Source organism: Corvus hawaiiensis, chromosome 1, assembly GCF_020740725.1.
Source record: "Corvus hawaiiensis isolate bCorHaw1 chromosome 1, bCorHaw1.pri.cur, whole genome shotgun sequence".
In the NCBI taxonomy this organism is placed as follows: domain Eukaryota; kingdom Metazoa; phylum Chordata; class Aves; order Passeriformes; family Corvidae; genus Corvus; species Corvus hawaiiensis.
In genome coordinates, this window is record NC_063213.1 from 481,737 (window position 1) to 500,216 (window position 18,480).

Below are 18,480 nucleotides of genomic sequence, written 5' to 3' on the forward strand. Positions count from 1 at the left end.
GAGGACACTGCGGGAGGGGCACCGTGGAAGGGACAGGGCCAGACGGACACTGTGGGGGACACCCCGAGGGGACCCCGGCGCCGATGGCGGCCGCGCTCTCGCCCCTTCCCGGAAGAGGCGCCGCCGCCGCGTGATGACGCAACTGAGCGGCCAATACGGAGCGGGCGCGGCGCGGTGACGTCACAACCGCGCGCCTCGGTGGCGGCCCGTGCGCGGGGCCGGGGCGGGAGAGGTCAGAGAGGGCCGGGAATGGGAACGGGACCGGGACCGGGAGCGAGAGCGGGATCGGGAATGGGAACGGGACCGGGAGAGGGAGCGGGAGAGGGAGCGGGAGCGGGAGAGGGACCGGGAGCGGGAGAGGTCAGAGAGGGCCGGGAATGGGAACGGGACCGGGAGCGAGAGCGGGATCGGGAATGGGAACGGGACCGGGAGAGGGAGAGAGAGCGGGGCCGAGAATGGGAACGGGACCGGGAGCGAGAGCGGGATCGGGAATGGGAACGGGACCGGGAGAGGGAGAGAGAGCGGGGCCGGGAATGGGAACGGGAGCGGGAGCGGGAGAGGGAGTGGGAACGGGACCGGGACCGGGATCGGGAGAGGGAGCGGGATCGGGACCGGGACCGGGGTTGGGATCGGGATCAGGATCGGGGTTGGGATCGGGACCAGGACCGGGGTTGGGATCGGGGTCAGGACCGGGACTAGGACGAGGACCAGGGTTGGGATCGGGATCGGGGGGCCCGGGGGTGGGGAAGCGAGGCCCGGTGAAGGACCGGGGGGAGGCCGGGAGCGGGGCGGGGCTGGAGAAGAAGAAATGGGGGGAGGCCGGGACCGGGACGAGGGGTGGAGAGGATGGGCGGGGGGGGGGGAGCGCCCCCGGAATCGAGGGGGCTCGGCCCGGGGGGAGTTCAGGGCATGGCGGCGGAGTACCGTGGGGCCGGGGGCAGGGCTGTTGAGCGTTCCCGTTCCCGCACAGCTCTCCCGGGATGCGGCGCTGACCCCGCTGCCCCATGGCCGCGCACCTGGTTCGCCGCTGCTGCCGGCGGCTGCTGCTGCCGCCGGCCCCGCCCGCGCCCCCTCCGGGCCCGGCCCTGCGCACCTGCCCGCCCAGGTGGGCCGAGGGGCCCCAGGCGCGGCCGCGCGAGGACGGCGCGGAGCAGCAGCTCCGGGAGCTGATCCAGGGAGCGTCCAACCCCCAGGAGCTGCTGCAGGTGAGCCGGGGGCCGGCGCTGAGCAGCAACCTGGCGGCGCTGGCCATCTCCCGCCTGGCCCGCCTGGCCTGCGAGCAGCGCCTGGACACTGAGAGCATCCGCGGGGACCCGCGCTTCCAGCGGCTCCTGAGCACCGTGGATGCGCAGGTGAGGGGGCTCAGGGCTCTGGGCGCATGTGAGAAGCGAGGGGGAGCACAGGGGGGGCTCCACACAGTACCTGACTGCTCAGGGCACGGCTGGGAGGCACTGCTGGGACAGGGCTGGGGGTGTCTGCTTTACTCTGCTCCGTGCCTGACCGTTCAGGGCACACCTGTGGGACAGGGCGGCAGGGCCTGAGTCACTCCAGCGTGTTCAGGGGGCACCTGGGAGGTGGCACAGGTAGATGAGCAGCACCCCAAATCCTCATCTGCTACCCCGTCCCACACCTGTCCCTGTCCCAGACCTCGCAGTGTGGCACAGGCCCTGGTGCCCTGTCTCAGTCCTGTCCCAGATCTCCCAGTGTGGCACAGGCCCTGGTGCCCTGTCTCAGTCCTGTCACTGTCCCAGATCTCCCAGGTGTGGCACAGGCTCTGTGCCCTGTCTCAGTGCTGTCCCTGTCCCAGATCTCCCAGTGTGGCACAGGCCCTGGTGCCCTGTCTCAGTCCTGTCACTGTCCCAGATCTCCCAGGTGTGGCACAGGCTCTGTGCCCTGTCTCAGTGCTGTCCCTGTCCCAGATCTCCCAGTGTGGCACAGGCCCTGGTGCCCTGTCTCAGTCCTGTCACTGTCCCAGATCTCCCAGGTGTGGCACAGGCTCTGTGCCCTGTCTCAGTGCTGTCCCTGTCCCAGATCTCCCAGTGTGGCACAGGCCCTGGTGCCCTGTCTCAGTCTTGTCCCAGATCTCCCAGGTGTGGCACAGGCCCTGGTGCCTTGTCTCAGTGCTGTCCCTGTCCCAGATCTCCCAGTGTGGCACAGGCCCTGGTGCCCTGTCTCAGTGCTGTCCCTGATCTCCCAGTGTGGCACAGGCCCTGTGCCCTGTCTCAGTCCTGTCGCAGATCTCCCAGTGTGGCACAGGCCCTGGTGCCCTGTCTCAGTGCTGTCCCTGTCCCAGATCTCCCAGGTGTGGAACGCGCCGCTGCTGCAGCTGCTGCGGAGCCTGCCGGCGCTGGGGCTGGCGCGGGGCGGGCGCCCGGCGCGCTCGGTGGAGCAGGAGGTGCTGTGGCGGCTGCGGCGCCTGCCCCTGCGGCAGCTGGTGCACCTGGCCGAGCACCTGGCAGGGCAGGGCCCCGACGGCCTCCTGCTGCCCGAGGTGCTGCGCAAGCTGGAGCTGCGCTGGACCGAGCTGGAGGGGACCCGCACGGTGGTGACGCTCATGGCCAAGGTGGGACACCTGTCCCCCACCCTCATGGAGCGCCTGGAGGACAAGGTGGGACCGCACGCCTGGGCACGGTGCGGGGCACGCCTGGCACGGTGTGACAGTGGGGGGGACCCAGGCCCTCAGCCTGGGCTAGGCGTGGTCACCTGGGGACAGCGGTCCCACCTGGGGTCACCTGTACCCCCTGTTCTCTGTCTCGTGTCTGTCCCCTGTCCCTGTGCCCCAGGCACTGGAGCTGGCAGAGCAGTTCAATCCCAGAGGAATCCCATCTCCCCTGTTCCACCCAGGCTTGGGAGCTGGCTGAGCAGTTTGATCCTGATGAGATCCCCTCTCACCTGCCCCTTGTCTCAGCTGTGCCCTGTCCCCGTGGCAGGCTCTGGAGCTGGCAGGGCAGTTCAGTGCCTGTGCCCTGTCTCAGCTGTGCCCTGTCTCAGCTGTGCCCTGTCCCCGTGGCAGGCTCTGGAGCTGGCAGGGCAGTTCAGTGCCTGTGCCCTGTCTCAGCTGTGCCCTGTCCCCGTGGCAGGCCCTGGAGCTGGCGGAGCAGTTCGACCCCGACGAGCTGCGGCGGGTGGTGCTGGCGCTGGCGCTGCAGCAGCGCCGCTGCGTGCCCCTGCTGCGGGCCCTGTCCTACCACCTGCTGCAGAAACCCGCCGAGCTGCCCCTGCCCGTGCTCACCGACCTGCTCTTCGCCTACAGTGAGTGCTGGGCTGCTGGGGGGCACCTGGAGGGGACAGGTCCATGGGTCAGTGTTGCTGTCCCGGGGCTGGGAGTTGCCTGGGCTGGCAGTGGGGGGGAACTAGGTCTTCAAGGTCCCAAACCTTTCCTCTCACAGCCAGGTGGGGTGGGGGAATCCAGGTGAGCCTGAGCAGCTCTTCCCCAGTGGGTTATCCCAGTCCTAGGGTGGGAACAGGGGGGCAGGGCATTGCAGGTCACCTCCGTGCTCCAAGTACAAAACCCAGGTCACCTAGGAGGCTGTTCTAGCTGTCCTGTCATTCCAGGTGTCCCAAACCCCTGAGAGCTCAGTGTGAGGCCATTCCATCACTCCGGGTGTCCCCAGTCCCTCCCCAGCTCACCTGGAGCCCATTTAGGCACTGGGAGGGCTCTGAGGTGTCCCTGGAGCCGTCCCACTCCAGGTGACATTCCCAGCTGTCTCCTGTGGTGTGGGGGGCACAGGACCGAGGTGCCCCCGTGCACTGAGCTGTCCCCCCTTGGCACAGGTAAGCTGAGCTTCCAGCAGCCGCAGGTGCTGCACCGCCTGTCCCTGGAGCTGCAGCCCCACCTGGGCACCCTGAGCCCGGCTCAGGTGTCACGCTGTGCCCGCTCCTTCGCCAGCCTGCGCTGGCTCAGCCGGCCCCTCGCCGAGGCCATCGCTCAGGTGAGGCCTGGGGGTCAAGGGGGGACCTCACGTGGCCATGGGGGAGGCAGGGGACAGTTTCCTGTCCAGGGGTGTTGTCACCTTCCCCAGCAGGAGCTGGGGAGAGCAGGTTCCCCTCACTGGTCAGTGTTGTCACCTGGGAGCGGGTGGTAGTGAGGGCCCTTCACCTGTCGGAGCTCTGCCACTGCTTCCCAGTGGGAATCGGGGATCGTTTTCTGCTGCATTTGGCTCGATCCAGAGCCTCTGGCCATGAGTGCTGGTGCTGTTCCAGTTCCATCCCAGTTCACTCCCAGTTCATCTCTGCGCAGTCCCCCATCCAGATGGAGATATTCCAGGACTCTCCCTTGGCTGGATCCTTCATATCCCAGGGATCCGTCACATGTGGTGTCCCGCCTAGGACATGGTCCCTGCTGATGGTTCCAACCTTTTCCTTGCTGCTCTTCTCCCAGCTTCCCCAGTTCTTTCCCAGTTCCTTCCGAGCTCATCCCCCTGCTCTTTCCCATCCATACTGGGGTATTTCAGAGCTTCCCCTCAGACCTGGATAAAATCCCAGGATTCCCTCCCTCTCATTTTCCCACCTGGGAGGTGTCTCTGGCTGATATGTCCAACCTCTCCCTCCTGTCCCTGTTCTGGACAGCCCCAAATTCCCGTTTTTCCCACAGTATTCCCTGGATAATGCACAGAAGCTGTCCATCACCCAGCTGTGCGGGATCCTCGTGTCCTTCGCCCGCCTCAACTTCCAGCCCAGCTCCAGCGAGGAATTCTTCTCCATGGTGACGTCCCTGGAATCGTGGAATTCCCGAGCGGTCTGGGTGGGGAGGGACCTCAGAGACCCCCCACAGCTACAGATTCCTTCCCCAAAGCCCCCCGAATTGCCCGTTTTCCCGTGTCCTGGTGTCCCAAATCCCTCCCAGCTCCCACTTTTGGCACCGGGAGAGGCCCCAGAGGCCCCTCCAGGTGACCCCCCCGCAGCTGTCACCTGTCCCAGAGCACAGGTGTTCCCCTGGCACATTCCCCTGGGAAAAGGGCTGTGGGATGGCTGGATCCATGGAGCGAGGGGCCACAGGATCACTCGAGAGGGACCCTACAGACTCCCCTGGGGGACAGTGGGGACGCCTGGGGACGCCTGCACGGCCGGTCGAGCTCGGCTCCATGTGTCCCCTGTCCCAGGTCCACGAGCAGCTGCAGGGGCAGGAGCAGCAGCTGGACACGCACCTGCTGACGGACGTGGTGTGGTCGCTGTGTGTCCTGCAGCAGGCCCGGCCCCCCCACCTGCGCCAGGTGCTGTCCCCGGAGTTCCAGGCCCGCCTCCGAGGTGAGCCCCGGACAGCGGAACGGGACCGACCGAGCCCGCGCTGGGATCGGGGATGGGACGGGAACTCCGGCCCCGGGGGGTGGCCTGGGGTCACCTATGGCAGGTGCTGGGCAAGTGCAGCCCAGTCAAATTCGGTCCCTGTCCCCCCATGGCGGGGACCGGCCACCGGCTGCCACAGCAACCTCCGTGGCCACGTGCCCCGTGTCCCCTCCCGTGGGACCCGGGGGGTGAATCCCACCGGAGACATGGGATCTGGGAGTGCCTGGGGCTGGGAGGGGCCTCTCAGCTGCTGGAGTTCCCCTGTTCCTGCAGCCCTGGGGACACAAACGATGTCCCCGGTGTCACATCACATCCCCATGGCTGATAAACCCACCGGGGCTGGACAGCCCCTTCCGGGAGGAGTATTCCCCAAATCCCACCTGAACATTCCCTGGCGCCACCTGGGGCCATTCCTGTGTCCCATGGGTGTCACCTGAGCGTGTCCCCACCTGTCCCACAGGTGACACCTCCCCGCGGGCACAGAGCTCCTGGCTGAAGCTGCTGCACATCAACGCCACGGCCAGGCTGGAGGCCCCGGGCTACCAGGGGCCCTTCCTGCCCCCCGAGGTGCTGGGGGGGGACGGGGACAGGGACAAGGACAAGGAGAGGGAGAAGGCCACCCCCTTGCAGCGGGGGCTGCGGGAGGCGCTGCCGGGGGCACTGGGGGGCCCTGACCTCATCCGGCACAACGTGAGCACGGTGTACGGCTGGGACATCGGTGAGTGCCGCCTGCTGCAACCTGCCTGGGCACCTTCCACTGCCACCCCTGGCCCTGGCACCCACCCTGGGCACCCCCCACTCCTGCTGCCTTCCCCTGTGACCCCCAGCCCCCCCAGCCCTGTCACCTTCCTGTCACCCCCCAGCTCCAGGCATTCCCAGGTACTCAGAGCTGTGTCACCTTCCCGTCACCTTCCTTGGGCACCCCCCGGTACCCACTGCCCTGTCACTTTCCCCTGTCACCCTCCAGCCCACCCCAGCCCTGTCACCCACCCTGTCACCTTCCTGGCTCTGTCAGACCCCTGCCACCCCCACCACCCCCTTGCAGCCCAGTCAAATTCGGTCCCTGTCCCCCAGTGTCGGGGACCGGCCACCGGCTGCCACAGCAACCTCCGTGCTCTGCGTGTCCCTGTCCCCTCCCGTGGGACCTGGGCAGACAGATCCCCACGGACACGTGCCCTTCCCAGGGTGTGCTCAGGAGAGCCCCTGGGTGGCTCTGAGTCCTCGTGTCCCCTCTGTCCCCGCAGACGCCGAGGCGGTGCTGGACAGTGACAACAAACCTCTGCCCGTGAGGGACTTCACTGCCCCCCACCTGCCCTGCTCCGAGGGGACAAAGCCACTGCCACCGGGGGCCAGGAGGTGGGTGGGGACAGGAGGGTCCCCCGAGGTGGGGGATAGGGGGAGACAGTAGAGGGGAGAGGATGGGGACAGGAGGGGACAGGGAGGGGATGAGGAAGGGGGAGATAGAAATGGTCTGTGGGGGAGAAGAGGTGGCAGGAGAGGGAGAGGAGGGGACGTGGGATGGGGACAGAAGGGGGACAAGAAGGGGACAGGACAGGAAGAGAGGGGGCCAGGAGGTGATAGGAGGGGCACAGCTCAGCCAGGGCTGGGGTCTGGGGGCTCCAGGTGCTGCCCATGGTCAGCCCCCTGTCCCCTGTCCCCAGGGTGGCCGTGCTGCGCTGGGAGTTCCCGCAGTTCAGCTCGCGGGGCCGGGAGCTGCTGGGCCGGGGCTCCATGGCCCGCAGGCACCTGCGAGCAGCCGGGTTCCTGCTGGCTGAGGTGAGCGCTGGGAATGCTGGAATTCCGGGTGGGGAGGCACCCCTGAGGCCACCTGGGTGTCCCCAGCACTGCGTGGGCCACCACTGACCCTGGCTCCGGGTGACACGTCTGCGTGGCACTTGAGCCCTCCCAGCCCTTTCCAGGAGAAATATTCCCAAAAATATTCCCCAGGTATTCCCAAAATCCCACCTGAACCTCCCTCTTGGGAGCAGAGCCCAGCCCCCATCCTGTGAGGTGCCCCCAGGACTCAGGTGTGGCCTCACCTGTGGCCAGCCCAGGGGGCGGTCCCTGTGCCTGTGGCCACCCTGGTGACACCAGCCAGGTGCCACTGTCCCCCTGGCACAGCTGGGCACACCTGGCTCCATCGGGATGGCGGCACTGACACCTCCTGGGGGGCTGCCAGCTCCCCCCAGCCCGGGGCTCAGCAGGGATGAGCCACCGTGATCCCCCCGGGCCACCTGCCAGGTGCCGGGGGAGGGACAGGGGTGACAGGGAGGTGACACAGACGAGCTGATCCTGTGGGGCCATCCAGGATTAACCCCTGGGGGTAATTATAGCCCAGGGGGGAGTGTGACAGTCACGTGTCACCCCCCAGGGTCACTGTCACTCCCCTGGCAGTGTCACTGTCACACCTGGGTGGGCACCGGGACCCCAGATCGGTGTTGAGACCCTCCCAGGTGGGTGCCACGGGACAGCCAGGCCTAGGACAGGAGGGGACACAGCTGGGACCCCCTGGGCCGCTGCCACGTCCCTGTCCCCCTGCAGGTGCCCCACTACGAGTTCCTGGAGCTGAAGCTGGAGCGGCAGCGCGTGGCCTACCTCAAGGACAAGGTGGCCAAGGCCCTGGCCAGTGACACGGCAGGTGACATGGCCACTGACACGGCCACCTAACGCACCCACGTGGCCTCACCTCACCCAGCTGGCCACGTCCCTGTGCCAATGTGACCAGGTCACCACACCGAGGTGGCCCAGCTGCTGAGCCCAGGTGGCCACGTCACCACAGCGAGGTGGTCACGTCACCAGGTCGCTGTGCCCCGGTGGGCACGTCACCACAGCAAGGTCCCGGTGTCTCCACGTGGCTCCAGCGTTGCTGCTCCGTGTTACAAACAGCTCAAATAAACCCAAAACTGTACAGGGATGGTGGCTGGGCATGGTGGCACAGGGGACAGGTGACACTGTGGATAAATGACACTGGGGATGGGTAACGCTGGGGACAGTGGCATTTGGGACATGACATTGGGGATGGGTGTCATAGGGGACATTGGGGATGGGTGGCAGTGGAGACACGACATTAGGGACGGTTGCCATCAGTGCCAGGTGGAATTGGAGCTGGGTGGCATCGGTGCCAGGTGTCATTGGCACCAGGTGACATCTAGGGTGGGTGGCACAGGGGCTCGTTGGCATCATGGCCAGGTGACATTGGAGCCAGGTGACTTTGGAGCTGGGAGATCTCAGGGACAGGTGACATTGGGGCCGGGTGACATCAGTGCTGGGTGACAGTGGGAATGGGTGCCATGCGAGTTGGGTGACACTGTGGGTGGGTGACAGTGGGGTCAGGTGCCATCGGTGTTGGTGGCACGTGGCTGTGCCCGCGCCCCCCGTGCCCCCCAGCCCTGTGCCCGGGGCCGCCGGTCTGAGCCGGGATCGGGATCAGGAGCCACCGGCCTTTATTCCCGATTATCCCGGGATTGTCCCCGGGAGGGACTGGGGCTAGGGCTGGCGCTGGGCGGGGGAGCAGCGGGAGCGGGCACCGGGGACTCCGTGGTTTGGGGGTGTCTCTGACTGGGGGGGGTCACGTCCCGGCCGGAGCCCCCCCGGTGTCCCCGTGTCCCTCAGGCCGCGAGTCCCCGCACCGGGGTGGGGGGGACACCAGGTGGCTCAGGACAGCCCTGGGGGTGACGCACAGGGGCTAGGAGGGGCTTTGGGGACGGATTGGCGGCCACCTGGCTCCGCGACCCCTCCGGCCCCCCGGGAGGGGGACACGGCCCGGCTGGGGGGGGACACACGGTGACGGGGGGGACACGGCGGGGCCGGGAGCTGCTGAGTCACCGTTCGGGGCTGTGCCTGGCACCGGCAGCGCGGGCACGGCCAGCCCGGGGGGGACAATGCCCGCCCTCATCCTGCACCGCCGGTGCTCCGGGGACACGCGGGAGGGGACACGCGGCTCCTTCCCTCCCCCCACCGGTGTCACCGCACCCGCGCAGACGCTTTTGGAGGGGCTCCGCCCTGTGTTCCCCCCACCCTAATCCAGCCAGGGCACCTCGGGATACTCATCCCCCCTTTTTAAGGGACAAAGTCCCACTCCGGGAGGGGAAAATGAGGCTGGGCCCCCCCCCGCGCCCCCATCTCTGGTGTCACCGCACCCGCGCAGACGCTTTTGGGGGGGCTCCGCCCTGTGTCTCCCGCCCCCGTTCCCCCCAGGACACCGCGGGATGATCATCCCCCTTTTTTAAGGGACAAAGTGGGGGAAACTGAGGCCGGGCCCCGCCCTCGCGCCCCCCCCCCGGAGCTGATGCAAGCGCTGGGTGGGCCCGGGCCCCCCCCCGCCGCAGCGCCTGGCGCCCGCCCCGCGCCCTCTGGCACAAACCCTCTATCGCGACAGAGCCGGGGCCGGGCGGGACACAATTCCCGCTGACATCAGCCGGGCCGGGCCCCCCCGCGCCCCCCCCGCCCCCGCCCCAGCCCCGCTGATGCTCCGGCGCCGCCGCCGCAGCCGCGTCCGCCCGGCCGAGCCGAGCGGGGGGAGCGGGGGGGGCCGGGCCGGGGGGGGCCGCGGGCAGCGCCGAGCCCGGAGAATCCCTGAAACCCGCCGGGGGGGGCGGATCGGAGAAGGAGAACGGGATGCCGGAGGGAGCGGAGGCAGGTGAGGCCGGGGGGGCGCGGATGGAGCGGGAGGATGAGGAGGGAGCGGGAGGGAAGGGGAGGTGAGGAGGGAGCGGGAAGAATGGAAGCGGAGGGATGGGGGGTGCGGGATAGAGGGATGAAAGACGGAGCGGGGGGATGGAGCCGGAGAATGGGAATGGAACGGGGCGATGAGGATGGAGCAGGGGGACGAAGGACGGAGCCGGAAGGATGAAGGACGGAGCGGAAAGGACGGAGCAGGAGGATGAGGATGGAGCAGGAGGATGGAGCAGGGGGATGAAGGACGGAGCAGGGAGGAGGGAGCCGGAGCCATCAGGATGGAGATGGAGCGATGAAAGGCAGAGCGGGAGTGATGGAGGGCTGAGGGGCGAAGGAATGAGGATGGAGCAGGGGGATGGAGCAGGGGGATGAAGGACGGAGCAGGTAGGGGTGCAGGATGGGAGGATGAGGATGGAGTAGAAGGAAGGAGGGTCGAGGTGGGGGATGAAGGACAGAGGCGCAATGATGGAGCCGGAGGATGAGGATGGAGCGGGAGCGACGGACGACAGAGCAGGAGGGATGGGGATGGAGCCGGGGGATGAAGGGCAGAGACGGAGGATGAGGATGGAGCGGGGGAATGAGGGACAGAGCAGGAATGACGGAGCCGGAGGATGAGGATGGAGCGGGATACGCGGCCCGGCCGCGACTCTCGGCAGCCGCCACCGCCCGGGGCTCCGGGCCCGGCACAACCGGGGGGCTCCGGGGCGGGGCACGGGAGACTTTGGGGACCCCGCTTCGGGGTCACCCCCTCACCCCCAGGAGCCCCAGCGGGGGTCGGTATCGGGTTGTGTCCCCCCCGTACTGGGAGGTGCTGGTGGGACTGGGGGGCTGAGCGTCGCCCCACTCCCAGCACCATCCCACCCCCGGGGTGGGAAACTGAGGCACAGCCCAAGGTCACCCCACACCAGTGTCCCTGGGGGCCACTGTCACGTGTAGGGCGGGCTGGGGACAGCCGGGAGAAATCCCTGGGGTCATCCGCACCTTCCTGAGGGGCTGGGGACAGCGGGGGCAAGGAGAGGGACACACCCCAGTGTCACCCTCCCCCTGTGCCTCAGTGCCCCCCACAGAGCTGAGTCTGGGGGTCCCCGAGAAAGGGGGTGAGGGTCCGGTTTGTACAGGGGGGGTCAGGGCGTGCCCTCCAGGGTGAGCAGAGGGGACCCCAAAACACCCCCCAAGGTGTGGGGCGGCCGCGGCCAGGCACGGAAACGCTGAATTACGGGGATCCCAGCAGCCCCCCCCCCCATTACAGGGCAGAGTCACCCCCAAAACGGCACCGGGGGTGGGAGGGGGGACGGGACCCCCCCTCAATGAGCCTTTCAGGGGTCCCTAGCACGTGGTGGGGGGCGGGGGGGGGGGGGTTGTGCGCTGGACTAAACCATTTCAGACTGGGGGGGGGAGTAGCGGCACCTGCCCCGCAAATACCCCCGCGGGCCCCGCCCCCTCCCGGCTCCCCCCGCGCCGGCCCCGCCCCCCCCCCCCCCGTTTATAACGCCCGGGGTGGGGGGGGGGGGGGTCGGTGCTGCAGGAGGGGCCGGGGGTGACCGCGGGTCCGACCGCTCCCGCCCCATGGATCCATCCCCAGGGGGCTCAGGTAGCGGAGGGAGGGGCCCAGGTGATGGAGGGGGGGTCTCGGGTGTTTTTTGGGGTAGGGGTGGGCAGTGCAGGGCTGAGCACCCCCAAACTCGGTGCGGGGTGCGGACGCGGGGCGCCCGGGGTGGCTGTAAGGGGGGTGCGCCCCCCGCCCGGGGGGGGTTCTGTGCGTGTGGAGGGGTCTGGGTTGGGGTCCCGCCTTGCTGCGGCTGCAACCTCGTGCGCCCCTCAGAGAGGGGTGTGGGGACGGGGGCTGCTGGTGCCCCCCAGTTTCACCAGACTTGTGGGGACCCCCCAGGTGCTCTGGGTGGGGTCACCCTGTTCTCCCACTCCCGGATGGGTGGGAGTGACACTAGCCCGCCCCCAGGGCAGTGCCCACGGTGTCCCCCCTTCCACCGTCACGGGATGACCCTGGAGTGGGGGGGTGGCACTTAGGGGTGTCCCCTCTCTCCGTGGTGACTCTGGGGGGGCTGTGGCGCTCAGGGGTATCCCCTCTCTCCGTGGTGACTCTGGGGGGGCTGTGGCGCTCAGGGGTGTCCCCTCTCTCCGCAGCCCCCCCGCCGATGCCTGCGATCCCCCCGCCGATGCCGGCCAAGGAAGAGGCTCGTCCCCCGCCCGAGGGGGCCAGCTGTGACCCCGGCCCCGCCGCCGCCGCCCCCCCCGGCTCTCCCTGCCGGCCGCCCCCGCCCGCGGACCCGCTGGATACCCGCATTGTGATGGGGGAGGAGACGCGCTGCCCCCCGCCCGAGCCTCGGGGGGGGCCCCCCGTGCCTTGCCCCTTCCCCGCGCCCCCCAAGGAGCCCCCCCCGGGCCGCCCCCCCGCGCTGGACCCCGAGCTGTTCTTCACGGCCCCCTCGACGCCGGTGCGGGCGGGGGGGGTGCGGCCGCCCCCCCACGAGGAGCCGACGGACGGGGACAGCGAGGGGCTGTGCTCGCCCCCCACGTCCCCCTCGGGGTCTTACATGACGGCCGAGGGCGGCAGCTGGGGCTCCTCGGGCACGGCCAGCACCTCCCCGTCCTGCTCCCCCAACCTGGCGGCCGAGGCTGAAGGCCTGGGCGAGGCTGAGGGCGAGGCTGAAGGTCTGGGGGGGGCCCTGGTGCTGCCCCCCGGCCTGGGGGACCCCCCGGCCTTCCCCCCACTGTCCCCCGAGGAGGAGGAGGAGGAGGATGATGACGAAGACGGCCCCTTCGCCCTGCCGGGCTGTGCGGACGATGAGGAGGATGATGATGAGGATGGGCAGACGCCGGAGGAGGAGGAGGAGGAGGATGAGGACGAGGACGAGGGCTCGGGGCTGATCCCGGCGGCGCTGCTCCCGTTCCGCGGCAGCCTCCTCTTCCAGGCCGAGGCCGTGGAGATCTCGCCCCGGGCCCCCGCCGAGGAGGAGGACGAGGAGGACGAAGGCAGCACCTCGGCGTCCTTCCTGCGCTCGCTGTCCGAGAGCTCCATCCCCGAGGGCGGGGACGAGGCTTTCGCCTTCCGCGACGACACCGACGCCTCCTCGGACTCGGCCGCTTACGACGGGGACGAGGACGAGCGGCTCTACGGCACCGAGCGGCACGCGGGGGACACGGGGACACTCCCGGGCACCCCCCCGGCACTCCTCGGCCCCGCCGGCGTCGAGCTCCACCTCCATGCCGGGTCCCCGTGTCACCCCCCGGGCCAGGACACGGCTCCCGGATCTTTGGGGACACCCCTGGCACCCCCTGGAGGGGACGCAGAGCTGGACGGCGACGCCTTTGTCACCATCACGGGGGCGTGGCCCCCGCCGGAGCCCCCCGAGGAGCTGGCAGCGACAGAAGGTTCTGGAGCGGCGCCGGGACAGGGACCTTGCCCAGAGCTGCCAGTGACTGGCCCTGTCCCCCGGCTGCTCTGTGCCGGGGACCCCCAGAGCCACCAGCTGGGGGGGGCCAATGGGGAGCCCCAGGACGGCCCTGGGGGTGACAGTGATGGTGACAATGACATTGAGCTCAGCACTGGGACAGCTGATGGCCACAGCGAGCTGGACTCTGCAGCCCCCAGCTTGGGCACATCAGTGACACCGACCCCCCTGGATGAGATGGACACTGCAGCCAATAATGTGGTGACACCAGTGACACCCAGCCTGATGGACACAGTGTACACGGACCTGGTGTCACCAGTGATACCAACCCCACTGGACGAGATGGACACTGCAGCCACCAGCCCAGTGACACCCAGCCCGTCTGATGAGCCGGACACTGTGGCCACTGACATGGTGACACCAGGGACACCAAGCCCACTGGATGAGCCAGACACTGCAGACACTGATGTGGTGACACCCAGCCTGATGGACAGCACAGCTACCAGCCTGATGGCACCCAGCCCGTCAGATGCTGCAGCCACTGATGCAGTGACACTGGTGACACCAAGCCCCCCAGATGAGCTGGACACTATGGCCACCAGCCTGGTGACACCAAGCCCACCAGATGAGCCAGACACTGTGGCCACCAGCCTGGTGACACCAAGCCCACCAGATGAGCTGGACACTGTGGCCACCAGCCTGGTGACACCAAGCCCACCAGATGAGCCGGACACTGTGGCCACCAGCCTGGTGACACCAAGCCCACCAGATGAGCCGGATGCTATGGCCATCAGCCTGGTGACACCAGTGACACCAAGCCCACCAGATGAACCGGACACTGTGGCCACCAGCCTGGTGACACCAGTGACACCAAGCCCAGCAGATGAGCCAGATACTGTGGCCACTGACCTGGTGACACCAGTGACAGCAAGCCCACCAGACGAGCCGGACACTGTGGCCACCAGCCTGGTGACAGCAAGCCCACCAGACGAGCCGGACACTGTGGCCACTGACCTGGTGACAGCATGCCCACCAGATGAGCCGGACACTGTGGCCACCGACCTGGTGACACCTGTGACACCAAGCCCACCAGATGAGCCGGATGCTGTGGCCACCAGCCTGGTGACACCTGTGACACCAAGCCCATCAGATGAGCTGGACACTATGGCCACCGACCTGGTGACACCTGTGACACCAAGCCCATCAGATGAGCCGGACACTATGGCCACTGACCTGGTGACACCAAGCCCATCAGATGAGCTGGACACTGTGGCCACCAGCCTGGTGACACCTGTGACACCAAGCCCACCAGATGAGCTGGACGCTGTGGCCACCAGCCTGGTAACACCTGTGACACCAAGCCCACCAGATGAGCCGGACACTATGGCCACCAGCCTGGTGACACCAAGTCCACCAGATGAGCCGGATGCTGTGGCCACCGACCTGGTGACACCAAGCCCACCAGATGAGCCGGACACTGTGGCCACTGACCTGGTGACACCAGTGACACCAAGCCCACTAGATGAGCTGGACATCATGGCCACTGACCTGGTGACACCGGTGACACTCAGCCTGCTGGACAAGATGGAAGTTGTGGACACTGTCCTGGTAACACCAGTGACATCCACCCTGAAGGATGCTGTGGCCATTGACTTGGTGGCATCAGTGACACCCACCCTGATGGCCGCTGCAGCCACCAACCTGGTGACATCAGTGACGCCACCACCCCTGGATGAGAGGGACACTGTAGCCATCGACCTGGTGACATCGGTGACACCTGCCCTGTTGGACACCACAGACACCGCCCCAGTGACCCCAAGCGTGGCGGACACCACGGATACCACACCGGTGACACCGGTGATACCAACCCCCCGCGATGAGACGGCCACCGTGACCACTGACGCAGCGACTCCCAGCCCAATAGACACCATGGCCACCCACCCGGTGACCCCCAGCCCCCCGGCCGCTGCTCCTGCCCCATGTCCCCCTCCCCGGGCCGTGTCCCCCGTGGCTCTGGCAGCCGGGGTGGCCCCATCCCAAGAGTCCTCAGCTGTCCCCCCGTGTCCCCTGGCACAGGGGACGCTGTCACAGCCCCCTGGGGATGTCCCTGAGGAGTCGGAGCACGCGGCCACCGCCTCGCCCAAGGCTTTGTCCCCGGAGCTGCCGGACACGTCGCGCTCCCGCACCGCCTCCAGCTTCGTCACCGCCCCCGAGGGCAGCGCCGGAGAGACCCCCCCGCGCCCCCCCGAGCCCCGCGGAGAGCCCGAGGAGGAGGAAGAAGAGGATGAGGATGCGGCCCCCGTGCCCCCCTCGCCGCAGTTCACGGCCTCGGAGCGGGAGGTGTTTGTGGGGATCCCCCCGGCCCCCCCCGAACTGCTCCCACCACCCGGTGCCTTTTCGGGGCGCGGGGCCGGGCCGGCTGTCACCGCCCCGCTCCGGGGGGCCCCGGGGGCCCTGCCCCCCGCCCTGCAGGAGCCGCCCACCCCCCGGCCGGGCCCTGAGCCCCCCGGCCACGCTGCAGGGGGCACCGATGCCAAAGTCCCCCCAAGTCCCCCGGGCCCCCCCGCGGCCCCCCCCGAGCAGCAGGAGGAAGAGGAGGCCGTGGCGGGGGTCGCACCCGGCCCTCTGCCAGCTGCGGGGGCTCAGCCGGGGCCTCCTCCCGAGCCCCCCCGCCCTGCGCCCCCCAAACTCAGCCAAGTGCCTCCTCCCGCCACGCCGGCCCCGCTGGCCCCGAGCCCCCCCCGGGCCCCCCGCAGCCAGGAGCCCCCCCCGGGGCTGCCCCTCTCCAGGAAGCACCTCGAAGGTAAGAGGGCCCCCAAACCCCCCGTGGCTGTGGGACCGGGGTGGGCACCGCCCATGGGGGGACTCCGGGGGGTCCTGGGTGGGTTCAGCCGGATGGGGGGGTTTTGGGGGGCACCACCAGCTCAGGCCCTCCTCCCTTGCCATGGGGTGTTTCGGGGGGGCTGGGGGTGCCGTTGGGGGGTGCCAGGGTGGGCGACAGGGGTGAGCAGGAGGGGCTGCGCCCCCCGAAGGGTTTTGGGGACTCCCCAGCTCAGCCCCTCTGCCCTCACAGCCCCCCAGCCCTCCTCGCAGAAGGAGCCGGAGCCCCGGGGCCGGGCAGGGGGCCCAGGGGCTGGGGGGGGCCGGGCCGCCCCCCGGGGGTCTCTGCAGTCGGAGTCGAGCTCGTCCAGCGAGGCTGAGGCCCCCCGGCCCCCCCCGGCCCCCCAGCGCTGCCAGCCCAACCATCGAGGTGAGGGGCGTCCCGTGGGGTACCCCCGTCTTCGGGGGGTCTGGGGAGCCCCTCTCACCCCCTCTCCCCCCCCCCCGCTCTGCACAGGGTCCGGGAACGAGTCTGAGAGCAACGACGAGTCCATCCCGGAGCTGGAGGAACCCGAGGGCTCGGAGCCGCCCCCTGCCCAGCCCCAGGTGGGGTTTTGGGGGGTCGGGGGTGGTGGGGGCCCCCAGGGTGTGGGGACCCCGCTGACCCCCCCCTGTCGGCAGGTGCCCCTCGGCCACGCCCTCGGCCCCGGAGAGGAACCGCTCAGCAAAGCCAAGCAGAGCCGCAGCGAGAAGAAGGCCCGGAAGGTGGGGGGTTCTTGGGGGGCTGGGGGTGTCCCACTGGGTTTGGCGTCCCTGTCCCATCCCAGGGCTTGGGGAGGGGGTCAGTCCTGGGGTGTTGAGGGTCAGGTCCGCACTCTGGGGGGTCTCTGGGCAACGCTGGGATGGGACTCGGGGTCCCCATTGTGGGCTGGGGGGGGGACCCATCCTGGCCGTGCTGAGACAACATCCCCCATCTCTGGTGTCCCTGTTATCCCGGGGATTTGGGGTGCTATGGGGGGCTGGATCCCCCCAGGCTGCCGTGCCAGGGTGCAGGGGTCACCCTGTGCCCCCCGGCCCCCCAGGCCATGTCCAAGCTGGGGCTGCGGCAGATCCACGGTGTCACCCGTATCACCATCCGCAAATCCAAGAACATCCTGTTCGTCATTTCCAAACCCGACGTCTTCAAGAGCCCCGTGTCCGACATCTACATCGTCTTCGGGGAGGCCAAGGTGGGCTCGGGGGGCTTTGGGGGGGAGGCCCTGGCTCGGGGGCGGCTGTGCTGACCCCGTGTTCCCCCCCAGATCGAGGACCTGTCCCAGCAAGTGCACAAGGCGGCGGCTGAGAAGTTCAAGGTGCCCCTGGAGCACTCGGCACTCGTGACCGACGCTGCACCTGCCCTGGCCATCAAGGAGGAGAGCGAGGAGGAGGAGGAGGTGAGTGCTGGGGGGCTCCGAGTGCCCCCGGGGGTGCCATGGGGGGGTGACAGTGCTGTGACCCCGTGGGGTGGATGGGACGGGGCTGGAGGTGCAGGGTGCTGAGCTGGGGATGGCTCAGGCCCAGGTTCTGTGGGCGGGGAGGGGGTGCACAGGGGTCCCTGGGGGTCAGGGCTGGGTGTGTGCCCTGGGGGGGTTTGGCAGCACTGTGGCCCCTCCCAGGTGGACGAGACGGGGCTGGAGGTGCGGGACATCGAGCTGGTGATGGCCCAGGCCAACGTGTCACGGCCCAAGGCCGTGCGAGCGCTGCGGCACAACAACAACGACATCGTCAACGCCATCATGGTGAGTGGGGGGCTGTGACCCCCCCTTTTCCCAGCAGGAACTGGGGCTGTGACCCCCCCTTTTCTCAGCGGGAATTGGGGCTGATCCCGGAATTCCCGACTCTGCTCTCTCCCGCAGGAACTGACCATGTAGCGGCCGGGAGTGTCCCGGCCCCCTGTATAGATGCACAGAGCCCCCCCCACGTCCTTCCTCCTGCCCCCATCCTCCTCCTGGCCCCCTGGACTGCTCAATAAAGGCCTCCTGCACCCCTTGGATCGCACCTTGCCTCCCAGGCCTGATTTTGGGAGGTTGGGGAGCCCCTTTCCCAGCAGGGGGATGGGGGGCAGCGCCTGGGGGTGTCACTGGGATGGGGGAAGTGGAAGGACAGGTTTTGGGGGAGAGGCAGCACCCCAGAGTGCCCCCAGCATCACTGGGGATCAGGGACACCCCCTCCCCTCCAGATTTGGGGGGTGGCAGAGACCTGGGATGGGAATGAAGCCCCCCAGCTCCAAGGGCTGGGAAGGGATGGA

The 18,480-nt window shown here is 68.9% G+C and overlaps 2 protein-coding genes and 2 non-coding genes across 21 annotated transcripts; all 4 read left to right on the plus strand.

Moving 5' to 3' along the window:
* The first annotated feature begins 171 nt into the window (after positions 1-171).
* On the plus strand, positions 172-8,200 carry TBRG4 (transforming growth factor beta regulator 4). Of its 2 annotated transcripts, XM_048301155.1 has the most exons (11): positions 172-232; positions 971-1,352; positions 2,294-2,608; positions 3,081-3,252; positions 3,775-3,932; positions 4,595-4,705; positions 5,103-5,247; positions 5,747-6,004; positions 6,531-6,642; positions 6,948-7,062; positions 7,828-8,200. In XM_048301155.1, the coding sequence occupies exons 2-11, from the start codon at positions 1,005-1,007 to the stop codon at positions 7,951-7,953; spliced, it is 1,860 nt and encodes a 619-aa protein (XP_048157112.1). In that variant the 5' UTR covers positions 172-232; positions 971-1,004; the 3' UTR covers positions 7,954-8,200. The 2 variants fall into 2 exon arrangements, with proteins under 2 accessions (XP_048157112.1, XP_048157208.1); XM_048301251.1 differs by lacking the exon at positions 172-232 and having other exon boundaries at positions 937-1,352.
* Positions 5,363-5,496, plus strand: LOC125335672. The gene has a single exon (XR_007207515.1). It is a non-coding gene; the product is annotated as a small nucleolar RNA SNORA5 (small nucleolar RNA).
* On the plus strand, positions 6,327-6,459 carry LOC125335676. The gene has a single exon (XR_007207516.1). It is a non-coding gene; the product is annotated as a small nucleolar RNA SNORA5 (small nucleolar RNA).
* Positions 8,201-9,803: 1,603 nt separating the features above from the next.
* On the plus strand, positions 9,804-18,230 carry NACAD (NAC alpha domain containing). Of its 17 annotated transcripts, none has more exons than XM_048297520.1 (10): positions 9,804-9,925; positions 12,106-14,666; positions 14,820-16,176; positions 16,447-16,623; positions 16,711-16,799; positions 16,875-16,958; positions 17,276-17,422; positions 17,495-17,626; positions 17,849-17,971; positions 18,089-18,230. In XM_048297520.1, exons 1-10 carry the CDS (start codon positions 9,904-9,906, stop codon positions 18,101-18,103), a joined length of 4,707 nt encoding a protein of 1,568 aa, XP_048153477.1. In that variant the 5' UTR covers positions 9,804-9,903; the 3' UTR covers positions 18,104-18,230. The 17 variants fall into 17 exon arrangements, with proteins under 17 accessions (XP_048153477.1, XP_048153057.1, XP_048153713.1 ...); XM_048297100.1 differs by having other exon boundaries at positions 12,106-14,609; positions 14,658-16,176; XM_048297756.1 differs by having other exon boundaries at positions 12,106-14,609.
* Positions 18,231-18,480: the final 250 nt, after the last annotated feature.